Source organism: Pelodiscus sinensis, chromosome 27 (genome assembly GCF_052426305.1).
Source record: "Pelodiscus sinensis isolate ZL-2025 chromosome 27, ASM5242630v1, whole genome shotgun sequence".
Lineage (NCBI taxonomy): Eukaryota > Metazoa > Chordata > Testudines > Trionychidae > Pelodiscus > Pelodiscus sinensis.
Genome location: NC_143078.1, coordinates 2,632,239 through 2,655,839, shown reverse-complemented (window position 1 = coordinate 2,655,839; position 23,601 = coordinate 2,632,239). Strand labels below are relative to the sequence as shown.

Below are 23,601 nucleotides of genomic sequence, written 5' to 3'. Positions count from 1 at the left end.
TCTAAGTAACATAATTAACACTTTTCATGTGCAGTTTTGCCTCTAAGATCTTTGAAGGCAAAGGAGGTGGAAGAGGCACGAGAGTGAAGTGAGATGCGTGTGAAAAAAGAGCTATTTTATTAGCAGGTTTTCTGAGGGGTTCACTTATTTGGTTTCCAACGTTATCTGATGCAATCAAAGTGTTTTGAAAATATTTTTCAGCCCTTACTGTTACTACTGGAGCATCATCTATGGCTGGTCGCTATCCAATATGTTGGAGAATGAAAAACAGCAGCAGCAATGGGACAGCAGGAGGAGGTAAACAGCTTGAGAGGGAATGTGCAAAATGTTATTTAAGCTTAGACAATGCCTTCAGCAGGGTACAAAATGCAGCTATAAGCAGAGTCCTTGCCTCAGAGAGCTTACAATGTAAAAGTTCCCATGGCTTTATGGTCTCACCCATTAATTACTGCAGAGACCTTAACTCAAAATGCAGCAGCTTTTGCATCTAATAATTCAGTTTACACTAAAAACCAGAAGTTGTGTCTGACAAACAGGATGACTCTACACTAAACTCTTCTCCACAGTCCTTCCTGTCAAAGGAGAGAGAGAGAGGGCTGAGCTGCTCCTAAGTTAGTAGTCAGGACTGATGATCTATCAAAACTGATACGCAGAAACCAGCTTAAAATAAAAATATTACTCTTTAAAAAAGGAGGAACTCTGAGACCAAGTGAACTAAGAATCACGTTTAATAGTTGCATGACATGTCACTTCAGAAGCACATGACTGAACGCATATTTACTGCATCTCAAAACAGCATCCCAGGCAGGATGCTCGGTTTCTGAATCTCTCACAAACACTCTATGCAAGTCCAGGACCGGAGACAATACTTACTGCTTTAGCAAAAATGACCATGAGTTCAGGGAATTGGTGCGTGAGAACAGCAAGCATTGCCGAAAAGGAACACAGCCCTGCGGTGAAATGGATGAAAAAGGGAAGCTCCTTCTGTGGGTAAACGGAGACATCGTGAAACGCTGAAAGGGAAACGTAGGAAGGTTAGACATTTGGAGCTTGTTTGACAAAAGGGCATAATGACATTGCTTACAGTAGACAAGGGTGTCAAAGAGAAGCACTGTTCTTACAGAGTAGCCAGGGCTTTACATTCAGATTTAGTGCCCAAGGACAGCAAGTCTCTGTGCAGCACAAGACTAAACTCTTGACATTTGCTCAAAGCTGATTTAAGTGGCTTAGCTCTGATATGCTATTTCCACAAATGCTACATGGTTTTGCTCTTCAGTTATGTATTGGTGTCACTAAAGCTATACTTCCCCCACCACTTTTTTCCCTCCTTTATTTTAAGACCATTGCAGGGTTAATTTTTTAAATCAACTGTTGCAACAGAAAATTCACAAGATGTCATCAAGACAAAGGTTCCAATGAAAACACTTGGCCCAATTTAAATAATCAAGGAATTGTTAACAGTTACACATGCTAAATGGTGTTATTTTATTGTATGCCAATGTTTTAAAAAGCAAGCATCCTATTTTTCCTACTTTTTATGTAATGTTTTTCTATCTTAAGAATTCCCATGTCTAAAAAGCAAAACAATTCAGAAAGCAAACAGATAATATACATGGGCAGACTCTGTTAAAACTTCCCAAAGACTGCAAGTTGGCAGACTACAATAAATTTCAGAGTTATTGACAAAGCAGATCTCAAAAAAAGCAGCATTGAGACTGGGTTACAAATTTTGTACACGGCCATTAGTCACACTTTAGGGCAAAGCAATCAAAATAATTTCACTAGACAGCTCTTAGGAGCAGAATATGGATGGAGCTTTCACAGCTCAAGACCCTGAAAATAGTTGTCATCTAGAGACTGCTGCAGTTCTAGCTTTTTTTGCCCAACAATTTTGCAATGTTTTACAATGAAGAGAACAGGCAGGGTCAGTACATGCAACGGAGTATAGAAAGGTCCTGTGTATTCTTCAGTAAGCCACACTTAATTCTGGAGCAGACCCAACCAAAATTATATTTTGATTTACTTAACTATGGAAAATATATATAGTCAGTGCAATAGCCTGTGTTATTTGTTTGTATGCGATTCACTTTTGTGTTGTGCCCAAGTTTAGCTGTCAGTGGGCTGCAGAGGGAAATAGAAAGAGGACAGAGTTAAATCAAGATGATTGAACGTCACCAAGCAACTGGTTGCCTGCAAATTCAGGAAGTGATCAGTGCAAGCATGACCTGATCTGCAGTGCCGCCTCTTCTTTGTAAACCATGAAAGGTCGGGAAAACGTTCTGAGTGAAAGCTGAGATTCCGAAGTACAGTTGAGAAATGCATAAGGCTTTCTGTAAGGCCACACACCAAAAGAAAAGAAAATAAGCCCTAATCAAATATGCGTAATGCTGCCACCATCAAGATTCTCTTGCATTTTTTCTCCTTGGCATCTAGTCCACTCTGCTACTCAGCAGACTAGTGGAATACTCATACTGTTTGTCTAATGGACAAAAAAAGCAGCGACTGGCCCATGAGGAGGCATGGCATACAGTACACTCTTCTATCAGCCATCCCATAAAACCCTAACTGGGACATGCTCAGAAGAGCCATGTGCAGATACAAAATTTGTATCCGCATCCACTTCGGTATCCACAAAAATGAGCCGCAGATATCTGCATCCACACCCATGGAGATGGTTGTGGATAACGATGGATATAAAGCGGATATCCGTGGATTTGCAGGGCTCTAATGATCAATTCATAGAACAGTATGTAACTGTATAGTAAAGACATATATGACTGGGGGGAGGATGAACTAGAAAGAGGAGCCAACAGTAGAAAACAAGCAAACTAAACATAAGGGTTGGGAAGGCAGGAAAAAGCTGGCAGAGCAACAACAACAAAAATTGACAATAATTCCTTATGCTCCCAGAACTGCCACTAGACAAGGAATGCAGGGTCAGGCTCAAGGTATGTAAAGAGAGTTAAACAGATTTCTGCATGGTCAGAGCTTTCTTACTGTGCATCATTACCAAGTAGAGCAATTAGCTTTCTATTTGAAGTTTATCAATTTAAGCTTCAATTTGGTTTAATTTCTATTTTAAATATATTAAAATAATTGATGATTTTTTTTTTTTTTTTTTTACATTTCAAGGCTTCTTGAGAAAGCTGAGAAAGCAATAAAAATGTTAAGATGGTTTTATTTAGGAATAGTCATATTTAAAACATAGCAGGAATGCGTGAATGATTGTGTTGAAATACATGCATGTGCTGGTTTGTTTAATTATGCTGGAAAGCCTACAGCTTAGAGTTAGTTACTAACCAAGGAATTCCTTGTGCAATATCCTGCATAAGTGAGAAATGAATAATTTAAAATAGTCTGGGGGCAGCTTTCAATTACACTTTTTAAATACAACTTTTCACTTTTGTAACAGAAACACATAGGTGTAAGTTTGCTCTTCTGCAGCTGTATCCCTCAGACACTTCAGCAGCAGCCCGTTATTCCATGAAAATGCTGAGATTTCAAGAGATGCAGAAGGCCACATATAGAGTCCCACCAGCAGGTGACTAGCCCCATTATCATGAAGTGAATGCTGAAATGTGACAGGCGGAGGGAGGAAGGGTCCTAGTGGTTTATTTTCAAGTTACTTTACAGACAGAATATGCATGGGTTAATACCTGGATCATGAAGTAACGGAGAAGCCTCATTCTTTAGTGTCAAATCTTAGGGTTCATTGCTGATGTATAGCAATGTTTGATAATCAAGATGCCATGAAATGTACAATCAAATCAAATTAAGGATCAGTAAAGTGTTCTCTCAAGCCACAGGCTACCCAAGGATGATAAAGGTTCAGCTGGTCACGCTAATACAAGAGCCAGAAATGGTTATCAACCTACCAGCTATTTGCAGATGATAACAGAAGCAGGGATGTTAAATATCGGTTAATTTTATATTCTTATTGGTTACTCGACTATTCTATAGTCCCCAGGGGTGGCCTGGAAGCCAGAGCGCTCCAGCCCCACTCCCGGGGGAGCCCCCTGATACCTCTCTCAGAGGTAGCAGTGCAGGGTGCCAGGCGGGAGCTGGTCCGCGAGGGGAGCCCGTTTAAAAACCAGCTCCTCTCGCAGACCAGCTGCTACTGCCCCATGCTGCTGCCTCTGTATCACAGGCAGCAGCATGGGGTGGCAGCAGGCCCTGCCTTGGGGGTGAGGAGGGAGTCTGAGCTCTTAGACCTGGTGTGAGCCAGAACTCAGCCGGGCTGCCTGCCCACCTGGTTCCTAATACACTTTAAATGCAGAGCCACAGCAGGGTTAGGTCCCAGACATGGCGCAGGCTGGGACTCAGCTAGGCTGCTGGCAAGGCTGCTAAAAAATGTACTGGCGCAGGGCTGGGGGAGGGGGAATGCGTGTAGTCTATAGCATTAACCTATAAGCTTTTGTTTATTGGTTCATCGACTATACCATTACATCCCTACAATGGTCAGGGAATCCATTCTATTTTCTTTTTAAATAAAAAGTGATCACCGAGGACTAGTCCAATTTTCTTTTCCGCCAATTTGGGGGATTGGATTTGGAAACATCAGGTATGGAAGCCTCTTTCCTCCACATATGGTTACAAAATCCTCATGACACAAAGTAGCATTCACTGGCAACTCAGTACCTCTTGGTGGCACCCTCTGCTAGGGTTTGGTCCTGGTTTTACGATACAGCAGATGTGCGCTTTGCCACTGGCAGGGACCCCATCCAATGAGACTGAAAACTGAACTTTATAACCAGTGGTCTTTAAAGGTCCCATGACACTGGGTCTAGGTGCATGCTATAAACTGGAATTTGGTAAGGATGCCAAGAACCATTATAGTCCATCTGCTTAAATTCCCCTGGCTGTTGAAATTAGTGGGGAGAGAGAAATGCCGTACCAAACTGTTGGACAGTGCCACTATTCAGTTACACCAGGATGGGGAACCTGTCCCGTGCTTAATTTCATCAGGCCCTCGGGCAAGTCTCTGCACCCTCGGTCAGAAGCCCCTTCACCTTCTAGGCTGGAGCTTCAAGCGCTGGCGCGTGGTGATCAGGTAAGCTCCACATACCAAGGCAGCAACTGCAGGCCACCTGCCCCTTCTTCTCCTCCCCCTGGGACTGTCTATTTCCAGGGTAGGCAGGGATCCTGCCTTGGGCTTATTGTGCCACCGACTGGGAGCTCCTGAGGTAAGCACCCCACATACCCTCTTACACCTCAAACTCCTGCCCCAGCCCTGAGCTCCCTCCCACACCCCAACCTCCTCGTCCCTCAACCCACGCCAGAGTCCGAACACCCCAACACCCTGCCCGGGCTCTGAGGCCCCTCCTGAACCCTAACTGCTTCCCACGCCCTGCACCTCCATTCACAACCTAGCCCTCTGCTCTGAGCTGCCTCCTGCCCTTCAAACACCTTGGCCCCAGCCCAGAGCCCCCCCCATATCCTCAATCCCATCCCAGAGCCTGCATCCCCAGTCAGAGCCTTCACCCTCTTCCACACCCCAAGCATCTGCCCCAGTCTGAAGCCCTCTCTGCAACCCAAACCCTTCATTTTTGGCCCCACACCAGAGCCTGGGGGAAGGACTGTGTGGCTCACACCTGATTTTTTTCTGGGGGTCAGTGGCCCTTGACAGGAAAAAGGTTCCCCATCCCTGAGTTACATGGGATATTTCATCCCAGAGATGGCTGCATTTCAGAGGGAAAGTATGTAATATTAGATATTTATATATGCCCCTGCACTCCCCACACTCATTTATGACATGCCTTGGGATCCTTTGGGATGCAAGGTTACAACTTATACTGCTGCTGCATTTGCATAGTGCAGTACAGACTGGAATTCTATTACATATATTTTATTCTACTTATTACTGACAAAGAAAATAGCCACTTACTTGGCAGAAGTTCTCTGTCTGCTGTCTCTGTGCAGCTGGGATAGGGATAGAAAAGATGGCCTTTCTCTAATGGATATGGGATCATTCTAAATGCTGAAGAGAAGACAGTCAGTCAGACTTACACTAGTCCTGTGCACAAATCAACCCCCCAGTCTTCCACCACAAAGAACATCTCAGTCACAAAGGGTGTGTCTAGACTACAGAGTTTTGTCGACAAAAGTGGACTTTTGTCGACAAAACTATACCTGCGTTTACACTACTGCTGAGTTCTGTCGACATAACGTCAACAGAACTCAGAAGTTTTGTCGACGCTGGTAAACCTCATTTTACGAGACATAACGCCTTCTCTCGACAGAGTTTCTGTCGACAGAAGGTGTTATTGCATGTAAACTGTCCTTTGCGTCTACACTACCATGTCGACAAAGCAGCTTGCTTTGTCGACAGAACTGAATGGAGTGTAGACGCTCTTTGTCGACAGAAGTTTTGTCGACAGTATCTGTCGACAAAACTTCTGTCGACAAAAACCTGCAGTCTAGACGTACCCAAAGACAGCACATTTAGCAAGACTGGAAATAGCTGCACGCTGACAGCTCTCAGCCCCTGACTACAGTGGGCCTGGATCTAGGACTGGAGCACCAACCCCAGATGAAAGTAGCCCCTGTCTGCAGCAGGCCCCCTGTGGGGCTGGAATACCCCCTGCCTGTGGCAGGCGGGCAGCTGTTCCAGCCCCCATGGGCTACTGGTTAATTGGTATCAATAAGCAGTACCCATTGCTTACTGGTTAACCTCTCACATCCCTACTGCAAAAGCCACTCCTGGCTTCATGATTCAGCCCGCAGCAGCACAGGAACTGTTACCAGCAAGCTATTAAGAAGCAATCACAGACCTCTTCCTAGGTGGCAGTTCAGGCCCTCTCCCTACCCCAGGTCAGTGGCTGGCTGTTTTCACCCATGGTTGCACTCTAGGTAAGGAGGTCTGCAGCCTCAGTGGGGCTTTTAATATCCTAGCTGCTTGGTAGCCCTGGTTCCAGCTGTCCAATGATGGGGGAGCTTTTAAGGGAGGAGAAAACAAGTTGGCAGAGGCCATAAAAACTGGGAGTACAGTATATAGCTGTGATCAGCTATCATTTCGTGCCCTGCTGATGAATACAAATAGCTTTGTCTATTGATTGTAGCTGACTACATTCCCCAGGGTAAACCCCTTTGCTTTCTCATAATGTGGCATCAATTAAGCATTTCCAGTCAAAAGCCAAACAGCTCTGAGTTCCCTTTCGAAGTGAGCTGAAGAAGGCTGTTTTAAGGAAGCTGAGACACTGGTTAAGGTAGGCCAGTTACCAATGATTGGAATAAAAGGCCCAGAGATTAGCTAGCCCACACTGGAAAAAAAGATACTTACTGCCTTCCCATGTACAGTGCAACAGGTTAAGGGCTCCTTCTATCCGTTTCCAGTGCTGAAGATGGAAGAAAGCATATGCTACTGCCTCACTGTCGCCTCTCTTCAGAATGTGCTCTGGAGGCAGAATTAAGCTTTTCATTTCTAGTAAGTACTAGGAGCAGAAAATGGAAAGAGACAGCATACTTAGTGACAGGGCCATGCCCAAACCTGTTATACCGAAGGATTTCCCCCAATTTTTCAAAATAATCAGAGCTTAGCACATGGAGGGCTTCATGCATTAGGGATGGGGATGTGAATGGCTAACCGGTTAATGGATAAGCATCACTCTCACTGGGTGAGGCTTACCAGTTACGGTTAACAAGCAGGGGCTGCAGCAGCCTCCCGTCCAGCCTGGGCCTGGCCTGGCTGGAGCACCGTTGTACAGGTGCTCCAGCCACGCCGGAGCAGCCCCTGCCTGCAGCACGCCTGGCCCGGCATACTATGGGCGGGGTGCTCCAGCCAGGCCAGAGCAGCCTCTGTCTGCAGCAGGACTGACCTGGCCAGAGCAGCATGCCACAGGTGAGGGAACATCAGTCCTTCATCCCCCGTTTAAGCGATTAACCAGTTAAACATAACATTTCACTGGGTAACTGATTAAACGGGATTTTGCCATCCTAATTAGGGAGATATTGCAATTTAGGGCCCAGTTCTGATAAATTCTTGCCAGATTTTATTTACACAGACAAGTTGGGCTGCTAAACTGGGTCGTTCACACTTCAAATGTTAAAAAGTACTTATACTATCAAATGGATTTGCATTTTACTTCACTGAGGAGCCACAAAACACTTCTGTGGCTGGAGTTTAGTTCCTGGATCGTAACACATAAGGTAAGTTATCTGGGGAAATGCACACACATATACACATGTTTTACGCTCCATCAATTCATACTCCGTGAATGCCAAAGGAAAGTGGACTGATTTAGCGGAAGTGTTTCATACACAGGTAGACTAGAAGTCATCCAATGCTCAGGATCTGGCAATAAAGCGCTTACTGTAATTCTAGCTTGATTTGCACCTCAATACCTTTGCCTTCTGAAAACTTTAATATCTGTTAGTTCCCAAGTGTTGGGTGCAAAGAAGAAACCGATGCGGACAGGCTACCAGGTATACCCTTGACTGCAAAGTTCAGAGCAGGATTTTCAGAAATACCACGCCTGGATCTAATTTCTATTCCACTGACTTCAAAGGGAATGGAGTTAAACTAAAGCTGAGCACTTTTTGACAATGTGATCCTTAATCCACAGCTGTGTTTTGCTGGCACAAATGATAACTGCTGTTACAATCTGATGGGAGAAAGCAGAAATGATAGTGCTCGGATACATGGGAAGAACACACTGATATCTTTCCAGGCAGTAAAACGCCCATGAAACTGAGCATGTGCACTATGAAAACTGCAGAATTTCTAAACAAATATTTTACATTTTTCTAAAACCTTTCAGGGTGTTCATTTCCCTTTTTTTTAAGCAACAAAGAAAAATAAGCCAGTTTGTTTTATTCCTCAACTTTGTTTTTAAGAAATGTTAAATAATTTTACAACTTTAAAATTAATGTTCTGATTTTCTAGTATATGCTTATTAGTTGTCCTTTCATAGTTTAGAGTGTCCCACTTAGTAATGGGCAAAGTTAATCCTCATCTTTGATCAGTGTAACTGGCAATTCCTTTCACTCTCTCCCAAAGTATTAGAATGCAGCCAACTCACCGATTTATTTCAGCAGATGCCACAAACTATGAGATTATTTACTAATCCAGTTTGGGGACTTAACTTTTCCCATTCAGATTCTTCAAGGAATGTAACAGAGGTTGTGCTTTGGCCAAATAAAGCACATTTACTGCCTGGCTAGGTTCTTCTCTTAGTGCCTTGGGCTTGCACTTTGGAGGGTAATATTCTTGCTAATCCTTTTTAATCCCTTCTATTTTTTTTAACACGGTAAAGGATCACTCACACAGGGCTGCTGTGGGAAAATGGTCTCAAATATCTGACCTTTGACATGACTCGGCATGCTCTCTGCAGTGACTAGTTGGCAGTTGAATTAAGTGCTTAAACAGTAAGGAAAGGAAAATGTAGCCGCAATGACGAAGCCTCAATGTAATTATTAGTGTCTCAATATGTCTGCCATCTCCACAGGACAGGGATCAGGTCTTTTGGCTTGTATGTGTTATGCCATGCACCTTTATGGGTGCAGGACAAATAAAAGACGCAGTTGCAAATTTTCGAATTTAACTTCTTCTAGTCACTGTTTAACCATTTACTTTTTGGTAATAAAAAGCCAGGTACTAATGCTGAAATTGTCTATTTCCAAAAGCTATTCAAAGATACTAGTTTACCCAATTCACAGCAAACTTAGGTTTGCAATATTGAGACACCCTTTCCTGTTACCTGGTTACATGCCAGTGCCTGCATTTCATTCCTGTTATACTAGAGGGATCTAGATTTAGAACTGACTCAGTGCCTCGCCTCTAAAAGGGAAAGCAACATAATACACTAAGACCTCTCCCACCCTTTCAAAATAAGATCCATCTCAAAGAAGCATCATTGCAACAAAAGGAAAAGGAAGCGCTTGTTCACTTTCCAGCTCCTTTCTTGAAGTTTAATCTTGTATGCTGTGTAATACAGCACAAAATTATTCCCCAAAACCAACCACTTGCGTTACATGCAAAAAAAGATGGCTTTCTACCTTACATATGTACATTTTTAATCAGTGGATAGAACCAAATGGCCTGAGAGACAAAAGACATGGGTTCTCTCCCCAGCTCTGGCACTGACCTTCTGTGTGGCCTTGGGCAACTCATTTCACCCCTTTGTACCCAGTGTGTGTGTGTACTTGCATGCGTGTGTGCCTGCTTTCTCTATTTAGACTGTAAACTTATCAGGGCCCAAACAATGGACTCCCATCCTCAACTGGGGCCCTTAGGTACTACTGTAATATAAACAATAAAAGTCTGAATGAGCATATGATCAAAGGAGAAGGTATGGTTATTGAAAGGTGATACTAATTTCTTTGTCTACAAAACTAGTGAATTAAACTCACATAAAGGATGATTTAGTTTCATAAAACTCTTTCTAAGAACATAAGGGTTCTGAAGGAACTGAAAGATACACAAAATAAAATAACTTAGATAATGATAATGTGTTTTAATCTTCTTCCCCTAAGGCACAGTCTGAAGAAAAAAATCTGTCTGCGTCTGCCTGAAATGAACTTGCTACACTCTTGATCAATCATGCGAACAAGCAGCAATTTCTCTCAGCAATTAGCTTTCTCCATGCACATTCTATTAAACTGGACAGGCAGACAGAACACAGTGGATTGAAAAATTCAGACTTTTATGGCTAGATCCATTTGGACTCCGTGACTATTTGAAGAGATTTAGGGCTAAGCCACCTTTCCACTTTCAAGACTACAACTTACATATATCAGCAGTGCTGGTAAAGGGGTGGCTGAGAGTTCAGTAAGGTTATCCAGAAAACAAGAATTCCATTTTCCAAAAAATTCTGAGCTTTCAATTCTTTTCATTGAGCATTGGAACATAATGTAGACCTTTTGGAATGTTTCATGCAACATATGTCTATGAGAGAGAGACCCACCCCAGAATAGCCACTACCCCAGTGGGGAGGGCACATGCCTGCTATATGGGGGAGATAGATCCACGCCCCTATTCTGCCTGATTTGGAGCAAGGGCTTGAACCTAGGTCTCCCTTATCCCAGGTGAATGCCCCAACCACCAGGGGTATGAGAGAGATGGTATGTCTCTTACAAAGTTTCCTTTTCAACAAACTGACATTTTCCCTAACCAAAAAATTCCTGCCCTGCTCTAGAGTTAGGGTTGTCAGGTGTCCAGTATTCTACCAGACAGTCTGGTTTTCCCCCAGCCAGCCGCACTGCCCTGACCCCCCCATCTCTTCCAGTCAGCCGCCCCATCCCCTGGCCCTCCCTCCCATCTCCCACAGCCAGCCGTGCTGCTCCCACTCCTCCCCATCCCCCTCATCAAATGTGTCTGGTATTTTCTCTAAACCTACCTGGTAACCCTATCTAGAGTTCAGTTACATGTCCTATTTTTTCATGTCCTACTGTTTCATCTGAAGAAGTGGATTGTGCACATGAAAGCTCATGATACCATCGGCATGTTTTCTTAGTCTCTAAGGTGCCACAAGACTATTTGTATTTTAAGTATGTCTTACTTGGAGAGTCTAATATCTTGACCACTCCAGGTATTACCAAATACGAACCAGAGCACAAGAGTGGACCGGTTTTATTTTTGTTCATATACAGACCACAGGGGAAAAAAATGAACACATACTGTTTTTTAATTAGATATCTCAGATCTCGTACAATTATCAAAGTTTCAGAGGCTCTTCTGCCAATAATCTAGAAAAACAAAACAAGTCCTTGGAGAGGACTGTCCAGCTTTCGGGACTTTGGAGACCACACATTTTAATTAGCCCTTACTCTTGCCCGAGAGTGTCTTCAGTAGCACACAAGCAGACTGTTCTGAGAGACACAGGAAATTTTAGCATGGATCATAAGCTTTTTGGGGCAGGAACCATAACTGTGATTTTTATAGTACCTCACACAGACACCTGGTCCTAGTCTCCCAATACCACTGTAATATAAATATTAAATAGGCTCATACCAATAATGGGTTGGAATTACCACAATTCTCAAGAAAATTTTCCTGATAAGGGGAGGGTGCAAACATAGGCCTGGTCTTAGCAGGAAAGACTACACAGTAAGGCTTAGACAGGCAGGAAATGGTCCTGGTTCTGTAAGTCAGTTTCAACCATTCATGGGGATGCAGTTATCAGAGCATATTGTGCCAATCCTGGTGAAACAGTGAGGACATCTGCTGCAAGTATGGCTGCAGTTAGCTCATTTGTTCAGTTTTATATTTCATTCAGTTCTACTATAGACTGAAGCTGAATGAAAAGTGTGTGCTGACCTTTGTTTTTCAGCTTCACAGACATTCTCATAGTAATGAAGCTTCTGCCGTTGCAGTCTGCAAGTGATAAACAAATAAGCTATGTCTCATCTAGGCACAAATACTTTAAATATCCTGCTGATTTTAAGATCTTTGCATGTAACCACAAGGATGTAGCAGCTTACACGTGTCTATGAATAATGGTTACGATTAGAATTGTTCAACCTATTATTTATTCAGATGAAACAAAGCCCTGTGTAAGCAATCAATATCTGAAATTTGCAAATCCACCACACTACCTTTCCTTCTTTAACCAAGTACATGATAGCCAGGCCCTCTAAAACCAGAAGAGGAAATGGCAAAGAATCCTTATTAAACAATTCTATCCATAGCCACTTGCTGCTATTTTCTTTAAAGATAATGCAACTCTTGACAATACTATCAAGCACAGTGTTTAAAAAACAGTTTAACTACACAGATAAGATGCTAGATTCAGAGGGTGTTTAGGAAAATAAGCCTAGAAAGCCCTCAGATAAGCTGATAGTTGCCGAAAGGTTCAGAAGAGTAGAATCTTCTGCCTTTGCCCCAAGTTTGCAGGTAGAAAGAGTGGTGTGTCAGGTGGTGAAGTAGCTTGCTCAAGATATCCCAGCAAGTCACTATCTTAGATCACAAAACCTCAAAACGTCCATACCTTTGAAAGCTCGTGGCTATTCACAGTCGTGGCAGATGACAGCACAAGGAGCAATGGTCTCAAGTTGCAGTGGGGGAAGTCTAGGTTGGCTATTAGGGAAAACTATTTCACTAGGAGAGTGGTGAAGTGGTGGAATCTCCACCCTTAGAGGTTTAAGGCCATGCTGGAATGTTGAAGTTGGGGTTAGACTAGATGACCTCCTGAGGTTTCTTCCAACCCTAATTTTCTATGATTCTATTATCCTGTGTAATCAATAGTTCACAGAGCCATTACTAGCCAGAACAGCATGAAATGCAGTCAATTTACTCTTTTCTCTCGGAATTTGTGTCATGGCTTCAGGGCCCTTACACATACTATCAGCTTTGTGGCAGCAGAAAGGTTTCTTCTCTTATGTAATTACTGCTGCAGCAGAAGTATGCACTCTGAGCTAAACTAGACATATTGTGCAGTTTGTCGTGGAGGGAAATATGATAATATTGTTCCATATACTTATTTGTTTACAAGAGGGAAACATTTTTGAGAGTGGTACAGAAATTAACTAGTGGCTAAAATAATGAGTCAGCCAACCTTTTGAGAATCATCTGTTCCCTCCTGTTGATTATTTCATCTTTTACATGCCCAGTCTTTTTCTGCACTTGCAAACTCCAGAATTTCCGATGTTTAGAAAAAGCTTTACCTATAGTTAAAACACAGGAATTTGATCTAATACATTTATCATCTGAAATTCCAGAGAAGCAACTACAGGTTGAACCTCTCTAGTTCGACACTCTCTGGTCCAGCAACATCTGTGCAGGATTTTAGTTAGCCAGATGTCCACTTATCATAGGTGTTCAAGTTCCCAGCGGTCTCATAAAGTTTGTTGATAGCCACCAGTCCTGGCTCTCAGTGTTCTGTGCTGTTATTTAGCTCTAAGTTACCCCTAAATGTCTTCTAAGAGCTCTGTAAGCAGTGGAAGTGTAGATAATGCTACTAGAAAATATTGACCTCCTGTGGTCCAGCAAATTCTCTGATTCAGCACCAGTCTGACCCTGAGGGTGCCGAACCAGAAGGGTTCAATCTATGCAATTTTGTGACTTATGCCCAAAGAAATTTCTAATTCAAGAACAGTTTGCAACATACAATAATTATACTTCCAATTCAACTTGGGTTAAATAGAGTGTTCCATCAAAGATGCAGTTATAATTTTGCTGCCAAACTGAACAGCTTTCATCTATATCTGCTTCTGAACACCCTTAACCCCGTGGTTGCAATTTTCCCCAAGAAGTTGAATATTGGCAAAGATCAAACCCATTAGACAAGTACCAGTATTGTGCCCTTTTTATAGGTGGGGAAATGAATAGAAATTAAGTGTCTTGTTTGAAAAGTGTTGTGAGATGGATTATACATGGCCACAGTTATCAGGACATGTGGTTTCTAATCCTAGCTCTAACACAAAACTTTGGGAAAGTCATTTCTACACTTTGTGCCTGTTCCTCCATCTGTGAAGTGGGAGCAATTGTATTTGAGACAATTAAATGATTGGTGGCAGAGGTTGGATTAGAAATCAGGAAAACTAGCATTCCAGCCCTGTGCTAATTCCTTTAGGTCATATGTTCTCAGGATGATATCAGCAGGAGAGCGACAATTACTTTTAAACAGACTTTCCATTGTAGGGGCACATCACCATGCAGTCAAATAGCTGCTGCCACATGAGTACAAAACCCATGCTTAAATATGCCACTTGAAGTTTTCCACAGAGCATGTGCTGTAATGTTCTTTACCTTTATTTTGCAACCATTTTATGCTCCGCCCAAAGCACAACCTTCCTATTATGAACTATGTACAAGACTGAGTTTAAAGGCTGAAACAGTTACAAATACGCGTGAGCAGGGAGAAGCAGATTTGCAACCTTAACTGTAACAATCATCAGCAGTAGATGCTTTCATTTCTATCCATGCTACAATTCACCCAGGATTTCCAAGTAGCTTTACATGAGTTATCCTCAGCCTACTTCAAACACAGAGAAACAGTCACATGTTCCACAAGGGCAATGAGGCTCCAGGACAACTGCAAATGGCAGCTGTATTTCAGATAGAAAGGTAAACTGACCCCCATAAGGAGAAAAAAAAAAAAGTCAGTTCTTACCTTTGGGACATGAGGGTTAAATTCCACTGCTCTGTGAATTGCTTCCACAGCATTAATTTCTGCTGTGCTGAGCCCTCTTCTGGAGGCTGTTTCTGGAGAGAACCTGCATGGAAAACCCAAACCGAACAATTTACTAAAGAAAATACAAACAAGAATGATACTTTAAGATTGAAGCTCATCATAAACTGTGGGAAAGACTGATTGCTGAGAATGAGAAAATTGCCTTTTGTCTTAGCCCTGCTTTGCTCTTTATGCAGCTAACCACCAAAAGATAACTAACTCAGATAGCTTGATTACCATCCGTATTCATGTGCCACAGGCATCTGAAGCTTTTGGAAACAAAGTGGCACTACTTAAGGTTTTTCTCTGGAATATTATCAGGGCTGTTCTCCACTCTGGCACTCCAAGTGCAGAAGGTGAGGGGCCGTAAGAGAGCTTCAAAACCGTGCCTCTATAGGCTCTGGTTACAAAAAGAATAATAATCCACAGATTTTGAGGAATCACTGCCACCATCAAGTGCTTTTTATCCCTAAAAACCGGGGTGAACACTTGAAATCACCCCCAGGGGCACCCCAAGCTCTTTTGCCCCCAAAAGAGCTTGAAAAAAGAAGAGAGAAAAACAAGCTGCAGTCTCTGGTAGCTGACCCTTCAGTCAGAGGCCTGCAGAGACACACAGACAGACCTTCCAGGACACAAGAATCAAATCATCACCTTAAAACCAGTGATTTTAATTACAAAATAAAAGATAAACTTGATAAAGCATACTTGGTTGCTAGATGTTACAGAGCACTAAGGAAAATAAATTTTAAAACAGAAAATTTTCTGGGCACAATGCAAGGTAGTAATAGTGAGGGGAGGCATAGATTAACACAGAACAGTTCAAACCAAACCACAAAATAAAGAAAATTACCCTGAACGCAACTGGATTCACTTTTCCCTTTTACTTACTTCTAATTTTCTCTTTTTTCAGTCCTCCCCCATGCCCTGAATTCCTTGGAAATATGGCAGTCCTGCCTGGGTTTAAATCATTCTGTGTCTCTCAACTCCTCGTTTATCTCTCCCCCACAAAGAAAGCAGGCACGGAATCTATAGCCAATTCAAATTTCAACCCTCTCATCTCGACTGGTTCTCCAGCCCTCTGGCCAACACCTTTGCTAGCTACCTGAGCTTACTCCCTTAGTCACCAGATACTGGTCAGCACTCCTCCTATCCATTACAAGCATAACAAACAAGATGTTCAAGTGACGACTAAGATGCTAGAAACATTTCCATCTAAAAACTGGACTGAAAGCCGAGTATTCAATTAATGTTATAAGATTTTATGATGACATACACTAAGAGGGAAAGCTAAAATTAGCTGGAGCTGCAGTCAGCAAGCAACCAGAGAAGGGGGAGCACCAGACAAACTCCATGTAGGGTCAAGCATCAGTCTTCCACCCACACCCTCCACCATCTCAACACATGCTCAGGAAGAGTGATCCATCTAAAATACAGAAGAGTGAAGATGATGTATATTTGGATGGACTAGTTGTGGGAGTAGTTTATACCTTAAGTGAAGTAGGAGAAAAATAGTAGTAGAGAGAAGCCAGACATTTGTTCATGAATAAAGAAAGGATCTGTCTTCAGAGATGTCAATGCTACACATGGGATTTAGGATTGTGTTTGTTTTTAATAATTGATTCATCTTTTCATACTGGAATCCAAGATTAGCATTATATACTTATTTCAGTGGTTTCTGTGTTTACTTACCTATCTGAAACAGCTCTTGCCTTCAACAGTGCTGCTGTGTAACATATTGCTGCTGATTTTGGAAGACTTATATCTACAGTACAATAAATAGTTAACTTTAGGATTCTAAAGTAAGACAAACATTTTAAATCTGTCTCCTTTGAGCTGAATGATTTGCATATGGGATGGTTCATACAATACATTCAACATCTGGAACATTTCAGTTATGACCAGAAACCTTCAATTCCTTAACTACTTTGCACCAGTCCCCAAAATCCTCTCTCGGAAAAATCCCCTGGTTTTACAGTCCCAATTGCAGGGTCAGGAATTGATCTTCATCATTCATTTCTGAGCACAGCTGTCAAATATGACACTGAAAAAATGAATGTATACAGAGGTACATTAGTTAGTCAAACTAGGGATGTAAAAATGCGTTTAAAAATGTAACCGTGTAACCGCTAAAATCATCATGGTCACAGGTGCTGCGGGGGCTATAGAGCAGAGCCCGCAGTGAAGCCTTCCCAGGAACGGGGCCAACAAGGGCTGTTGCCAGCCCCACTCCCAGGGAGCCAGCATGCAACCTATGGGGGGAGGGGAAAGGAATGGGGGCCCACCAAGGACAGGAGCTGCTCTGGCAGGACACCTGAGACTGGAGCAGCCCCCTTCCTGGGGCGGATGGGGAGCTGCTCAAGCTCCTACTGAACAACCAGAACTGGTAAGCCTCACCCATTAAGGATGAGGCTTATCCATTAAGCTTTTACATCTCGGCTGTGTCTACACTGGCCACTTATTCCAGAAAAGCAGCCGCTTTTCCGAAATAACTTGCCAGCTGTCTACACTGGCCGCTTGCTTTTCCGGAAAAGCAATGACGATCTAATGTAAAATCGTCATTGTTTTTCCGGAAAAACTATGCTGCTCCTGTTCGGGCAAAAGTCCTTTTCCGGAAAAACTGTTCCGGAAAAGGGCCAGTGTAGACAGCCCAGTAGTCTTTTCCGCAAAAAAGCCCCGATCGCGAAAATGACGATCGGGACTTTTTTGCAGAAAAGCGCGTCTACATTGGCACGGACGCTTTTTCGGGAAAAGTGCTTTTCCGGAAAAGCATCCTGCCAATGTAGACGCGCTTTTTCAGGAAATACTTATAACGGAAAACTGTTCCGTTTTAAGCATTTCCGGAAAAGGGTGCCAATGTAGACGTAGCCCTCTAGATTAAACACTCGTTAAAGTGTCTTTAGTTGTGTTAAACACCTCTCAGCATTAAAACAAATCATTTGTAACCTTCAACTTCGTTTTTGCATTTCTTAACTTGAAAAAAAGTAGTACATTTCATTTTCAAGTTCTCATACATTGTAATTCAATGCTGAAAAATGCTAAACACCACAAAGGAATTTAACTAAAATATCTTACGTTTAGTAAGTTTTAGGCCAACGGAAAAGTATCTATTGGTTTTAGGTGCTATAAAGCCTGAATGTATAAAAAGCTTAAATTTGGTCCAAAAATTTGGCCTGATGGCATCAGTGAGAGATAACATTCTACAGTGCAAGGTTACTGTAAAAATAGACAAAAGATTCTGTTTCTAAATAAATTCCTGAATACTAGTCTATGCATATCAGTTGAAATCCTTCTGTTTCTTAAAAACCTCTCTTAGGCTTGTCCATCATGTAACAAGCCAGCCAAGCATCTGGTGAGTACCATATGGGAAGAATTTATTGCAAATTTCTCTGAGACTACAGCCTTCTGAAGCTCACCTTAACTGTTCCAGATGTTTAGAAGGAATCAGTGCCCCTCTAAATAAGATAAGTGTCAAAATTTCTGGACATGAAAAAATCCCATGACCAAGTAAACGTTTTCATTGTGTTAATGAAAAAACCCACACAACACAACATGGGTGGAGTAATATAGCATACTGTTAGAGTGGGCCAGATACTTGGGAAATACTGGAGCCACAGTGAACAGAGCCATTACAGAACACATTGACACCTGGGTGTGAGGAACAGTGCCAGAAATGCTGCTTCTCCAGGCCTCTTCTGAAGTTGATTTAAGGGACAGTTTTGATCACGATTTGTGTGTAACATTGGGACCCCCCTGACCAATAGAAAAACTGCTCTATGAAACACTTCTGTGTTGTAATACTAAAGACAAAAACAAAATAGCTAGGCTCTTCCACAGAAGAACATTTAAACGTATGGGACATTGGAAGCAGCTCAGTCTGGAACAATGTTTCTCAACCTTTTTTTTTTTTTTTTATAAACTACCCCCTTTAAAAAAAAATTATAAGTACCCCCAGTATCTACAGTTTTCAGACACACAATTTTTTCTATTATTGCAACACATTTGTTTAAACAACTTAATCACAGCCAGGTGGGCGATGAAATTTTTGGGTGTAAAAAGTACAAAAATAATAAAATGTTGTAAAACTTAAAATAAAAATTCCGTTTTCTCCACATTTCAGTTTTGTTGTGGTACCCCCCACACTTCTCTCAAGTACCCTAAGGGTATTCGTACCACTGGTTGAGAAACACTGGTCTAGAGGATTAGTAATTTTGCAACATCCTGAAATGTAAGGGATCAAATGCTTGAGTCCAGATCTCTCTGACAAACAGTGTTAACAAGTGGTATGAAAGATGCAGGCAGGTGGGAGGAAAGCTCACTCATACTGACTATTCGGGTGAGGGTAGCTGTGCATTGCCTATGAAGGGCTGAAAAACGAGTCAGTAATGAAGGAACTAGGATACATACAAAAGAGGTGCCCTTAGAGCTCGTTTCGCTCCCACTACACAAAGCAGTGGCGTTTTTTCTGGAATTAGAGCTGAGGATTGAAGAATACATGTCACGTGCTCTGTGTTAACATACATAATGGCAAACATGAATGTTTTATGCTTCATGACAAATGTCACTCACCATCATACTTCGCTAAAACTGCCTGGACATCAGCATACGCCTGCAATTCCAGCAGTGCCTCCAGAAGGTTTTCATGAATATTCAACATACTAAGAAGTGGAAACTCTTTCATTAACTGCACATCAGAAAAGAGAAATACTTGTTAATCAAAGCAAGTATCCGTCAATTGCTCCAAAGTACAGTATCAGAATTGCATTCATTTTCCAGTGTTGTTTAGGTCACTGGTTCACATTCTTTATAAATTATCAGCTCTGAGTTGCTAAACCAAGCCAGATGATAAATCTAGTCACATTGTTCAATAAATCCAGCAAGGCATTCAGATAAAACAGAGTGCATAAATATTCAATGCCATGGTTTAAAAGAACTTAATATAATGGCTGATGTGCCTTTAGAACCTTTTCATTCTTTAGTTCTCCCCCACTCCCCACCTCCACCAGCAAAGAGTCCTCCATAATTATAAAGTGCCATAGTATGAAACAGAGCCATATTACGTACACCCATATTATGTACTTCACAGATATCAAACACTAAAATTATGTTGAAAACATTCCTATCTCACTATGAAACTAAGTCCAACCAAACTGTTCCATCACCTTCCTGTGGCTATAAACTAATATAACTCTATTGTCCAAATTATCTGAGTTGTTTATATTTTATTTAAAATGACTTACATCCCTCATCATTTTTACTGCTTCTCTTATTCTTCCAAGTTTCCTTGCGCACATGGCTAGTCTCCTTTTCACGTAAACCAGTACATTGGTGTCTCTTCCTGATTTAAAAAAAATAAAACAATTCATCTCTCTTCTAAAAACTCACTTTCGATCTTTATTTGTTTAAAGTTAAGATCCATGTTAAGATAAGCTTATAGTAGAAGAGGAGTAATAAAAAAGGGTTGTGGGATGTGTTGTGGACATCTCTCCTATAGCTTCAGGGGGTAGCCAAGTTAGTCTGTTACAGAAAAAAACAACAAATGGTCTGGTAGCATTTTATAGATTAACAAAACATATAGATGGGATCATGAGCTTTTGTGGGCACAGCCCACTTCTTCAGATGACCGGAGTTATGAGTTGGGGATATGAACATTCCTGTTTTAGGAATCTATCTACTGTCTTTGATTTTATCTGCTTAGGTTTAAGTATCCATCCTCCAGATACTTAATGATGCTCTGTCTCCCCCCCCCCCCCCTCCGTTTTTCTTTCTCTTCCCCGTCCCTTTCCCCTCTCCTATTTATTTCGAGTTTTCATATCCCCAACTCATAACTCCAGTCACTGAAGAGGTGGGCTGTGCCCATAGAAGCTCATGATCCCATCTATATGTTTCGTTAGTCTATAAAGTGCTACCAGACCATTTATTGTTTTTTATCTCTCCTATACAGTGCCTAAAATGGCATGCGATGACATTATTCTCCAAGGGAATGTCTACACAGCATCCTAAACTCGAAATAAGATACGCAATTTGTGCTATGCAAATTGTGTATCATATTTCAAATCTATTTCAAAATAGCTTATTTTGAAATTTGGTGCATCTACACAGCGCCTAATTTCAAAATAACATGCTATTTCAAGCCATCCGTTAACCCTCGTGCAACAAGGTTTACAGGGATGGCAAAATAGCACGCCCATTATTTTGAAAAATATTTCAAAATACTGGGTGGCTTGTGTAGACGCAGGGTAGCTATTTTGGGATACCAAATAGCTGTGCAGTTTAGACGTACCCCAAGAGTGAATGCACAACATCCTTTTCCTAACCAGTAGCAGAGAGAAAAGAGTATAAAACAAACATAAATACCTTCTCAGCCAAAATTCTGGCAGTGGTCCACACACACATTTAAAAAAAGAAAAAAGAAAAAAAAAGGACTAAACCCAACAATTAATTTCAGCTAAGTTCCCAGTCATCATAGGGCAAGAACTTTTGAGTTTCTTTCCACTTACAGGGTGGGATAAAACCAGCGTCCAATGGTAAACTGTACCATTAATGCTTACAAAACCCGTTATTCCCCACCACCGGAGTAGCACATCAAGACATGAAGATACACTACCATGTGTATGCAGAGGCCCACCAACACAGATTGATATATCATAGTGTGATGATGACAAGCTCTGTTTTTTTATAGATTTACTCACACGGCACACCATATACTATTCATACAGCATATTCTGCTAAAATGTAATTACAGAGCAGTACCAACAATGAGTTTCCTTCTCAGGATTTGATGTTTCAACAACTACCCTAAAACCAATCAAGTTTCTCTCATTTTGCTTTTGTGCTCAGACAGAAAAACCTTTGTGACCATTTGGTGCCAAAGTGCTTACTGAGCTGCGCTTCATTCTGGGCACTTTGAGGATGGCAATGCTGTGATTTTTTGTAAACTGTTTCTCCTGCTTTTAGTGCCTGCTTAAAATATTTCTCTGCATCTGTAATAGTTGTTGCTTCTTCCTCAGCGAGGAGAACATATGCAGTGGCACAACTAGAATGGAAACAAAAAAAGAAAGCCACAGACACTCAGACAGAAGTCAATTGTAAGGGTTTTTGGTACAAGAAAGTAATGGCATCAAAAATATCTACAGGTTTTTTGTCCTGTATGTAGTATTTGAACATTGATGAAAACCCATTACTAATGAATAAAAATTAAGCCTATAAGAATACTTATAAAAGACCCTGTGAAATATACAGCACCTACCAGGGTATTCACTGGACTACAGTCAAGTGACAAGTGCTAGGAAAAGAGAATTTTACAGTTTTAAGAATTTAAGGCAAATGTCGCAAATGGAAAAATAAGTTTTGAAAAAGGGTCCTTGTTGCTGCAAAGGTGTGTGAGACAATGATGAAGATGGTTCCCTGTGGCCATGAATTCTGATTATGTTAACAACACTGCATACAATATTATTGGGGGTCAGAAATGACATTACAATAACAAGACTTCATAAGGAGTTTTACTTTGTTTTACCTCAAAATAAAGATTTTCTGCTTGTGTACATTATTTCTACTTACCCAAAGACAAATAGCAGAAATCAAACTAATACTCTTTTTTAAAATAAAAAGATAGGCCAAAAGCTATCTTTTAATCAAACATGGGCTAAGCATTGCAGTGTATTCTGATAACCATGTGTTTATTTCTAACTGATGCATAATGGAAAACCCTTACACTATCTGAAGACATTCCTTCTTGCTAATTATAAATTTAAAGAAAAAGTGACACTGTGTCCTGTGTAAAGCACTTCATTCGGTTTTTTTACTCCAGTAACTTAGATTTATCTTTATATTAATTTCAGACTTACTCATTATTTAATTCTAAAGCTTGATATGCTGCTTTGATTCGGGCTTGAGGGCTTCTCTCTCGCCATGCCTTCTGCATAACTGTTGAAAAATGTTTTAAAATAAACCATGAACATAAATGCCTATGTAAGAAACAGCTAAACAGCAATGAAAATTAGAGCTTTTTAAGAAGTAACCCTTGTGTTATTTATACATCAGATCCACTTGCCCAACAATTAGTTATACTCTGAGCTTGACTGTATTCTTCCCTCAGACACATGCAGCAAAAAGAGATTAAAATCCTGAGAAAAGTTTCTTCTATTGCCAGCAGAATATTATGACATCTGATTAGATTACAAATTCCACTTAAAAGGGAATATCTGCAAGGCGATTATTCATTGTTCATTTAAAACCTATTGTATATGCAAACCACATCCTTCTGGTGCACAGACTGGTGTACAATTACTCAATAGGTGCACACTGTTTTTTGGATGCACTTACAGTGGCCCTGGCGCAGACTTGCATAAACTCCTGATTTTTGTGTTGTTATGGGCAATGCTTTTCTTTTAAGGAAGAACATAATATAAACTTTGTTGTTGTTCTGGTGCAGTTTTGTCATGTTAAATCCATGAGTAAGTGCCTCCTCAAAACTGTTATTTAACAGACTGTAAAT

General features: G+C 41.4%; 1 protein-coding gene across 6 annotated transcripts in view; it reads right to left on the bottom strand.

Moving 5' to 3' along the window:
- Positions 1-23,601, bottom strand: part of ST7L (suppression of tumorigenicity 7 like) — a 47,110-nt gene that overhangs the window by 7,027 nt on the left and 16,482 nt on the right. For 3 of the 6 annotated variants that reach the window (XM_075909953.2, XM_075909958.2, XM_075909956.2), the window contains 9 exons: positions 22,952-23,030; positions 21,986-22,140; positions 20,345-20,442; positions 19,674-19,788; positions 16,797-16,869; positions 15,048-15,150; positions 7,280-7,430; positions 5,885-5,977; positions 874-1,013 (listed from right to left, as the gene is read on the bottom strand). In XM_075909953.2, coding sequence (XP_075766068.2) covers positions 874-1,013; positions 5,885-5,977; positions 7,280-7,430; positions 15,048-15,150; positions 16,797-16,869; positions 19,674-19,788; positions 20,345-20,442; positions 21,986-22,140; positions 22,952-23,030 — 1,007 coding nt within the window. The other 3 variants (XM_075909954.2, XM_075909955.2, XM_075909957.2) reach the window with 3 other exon arrangements.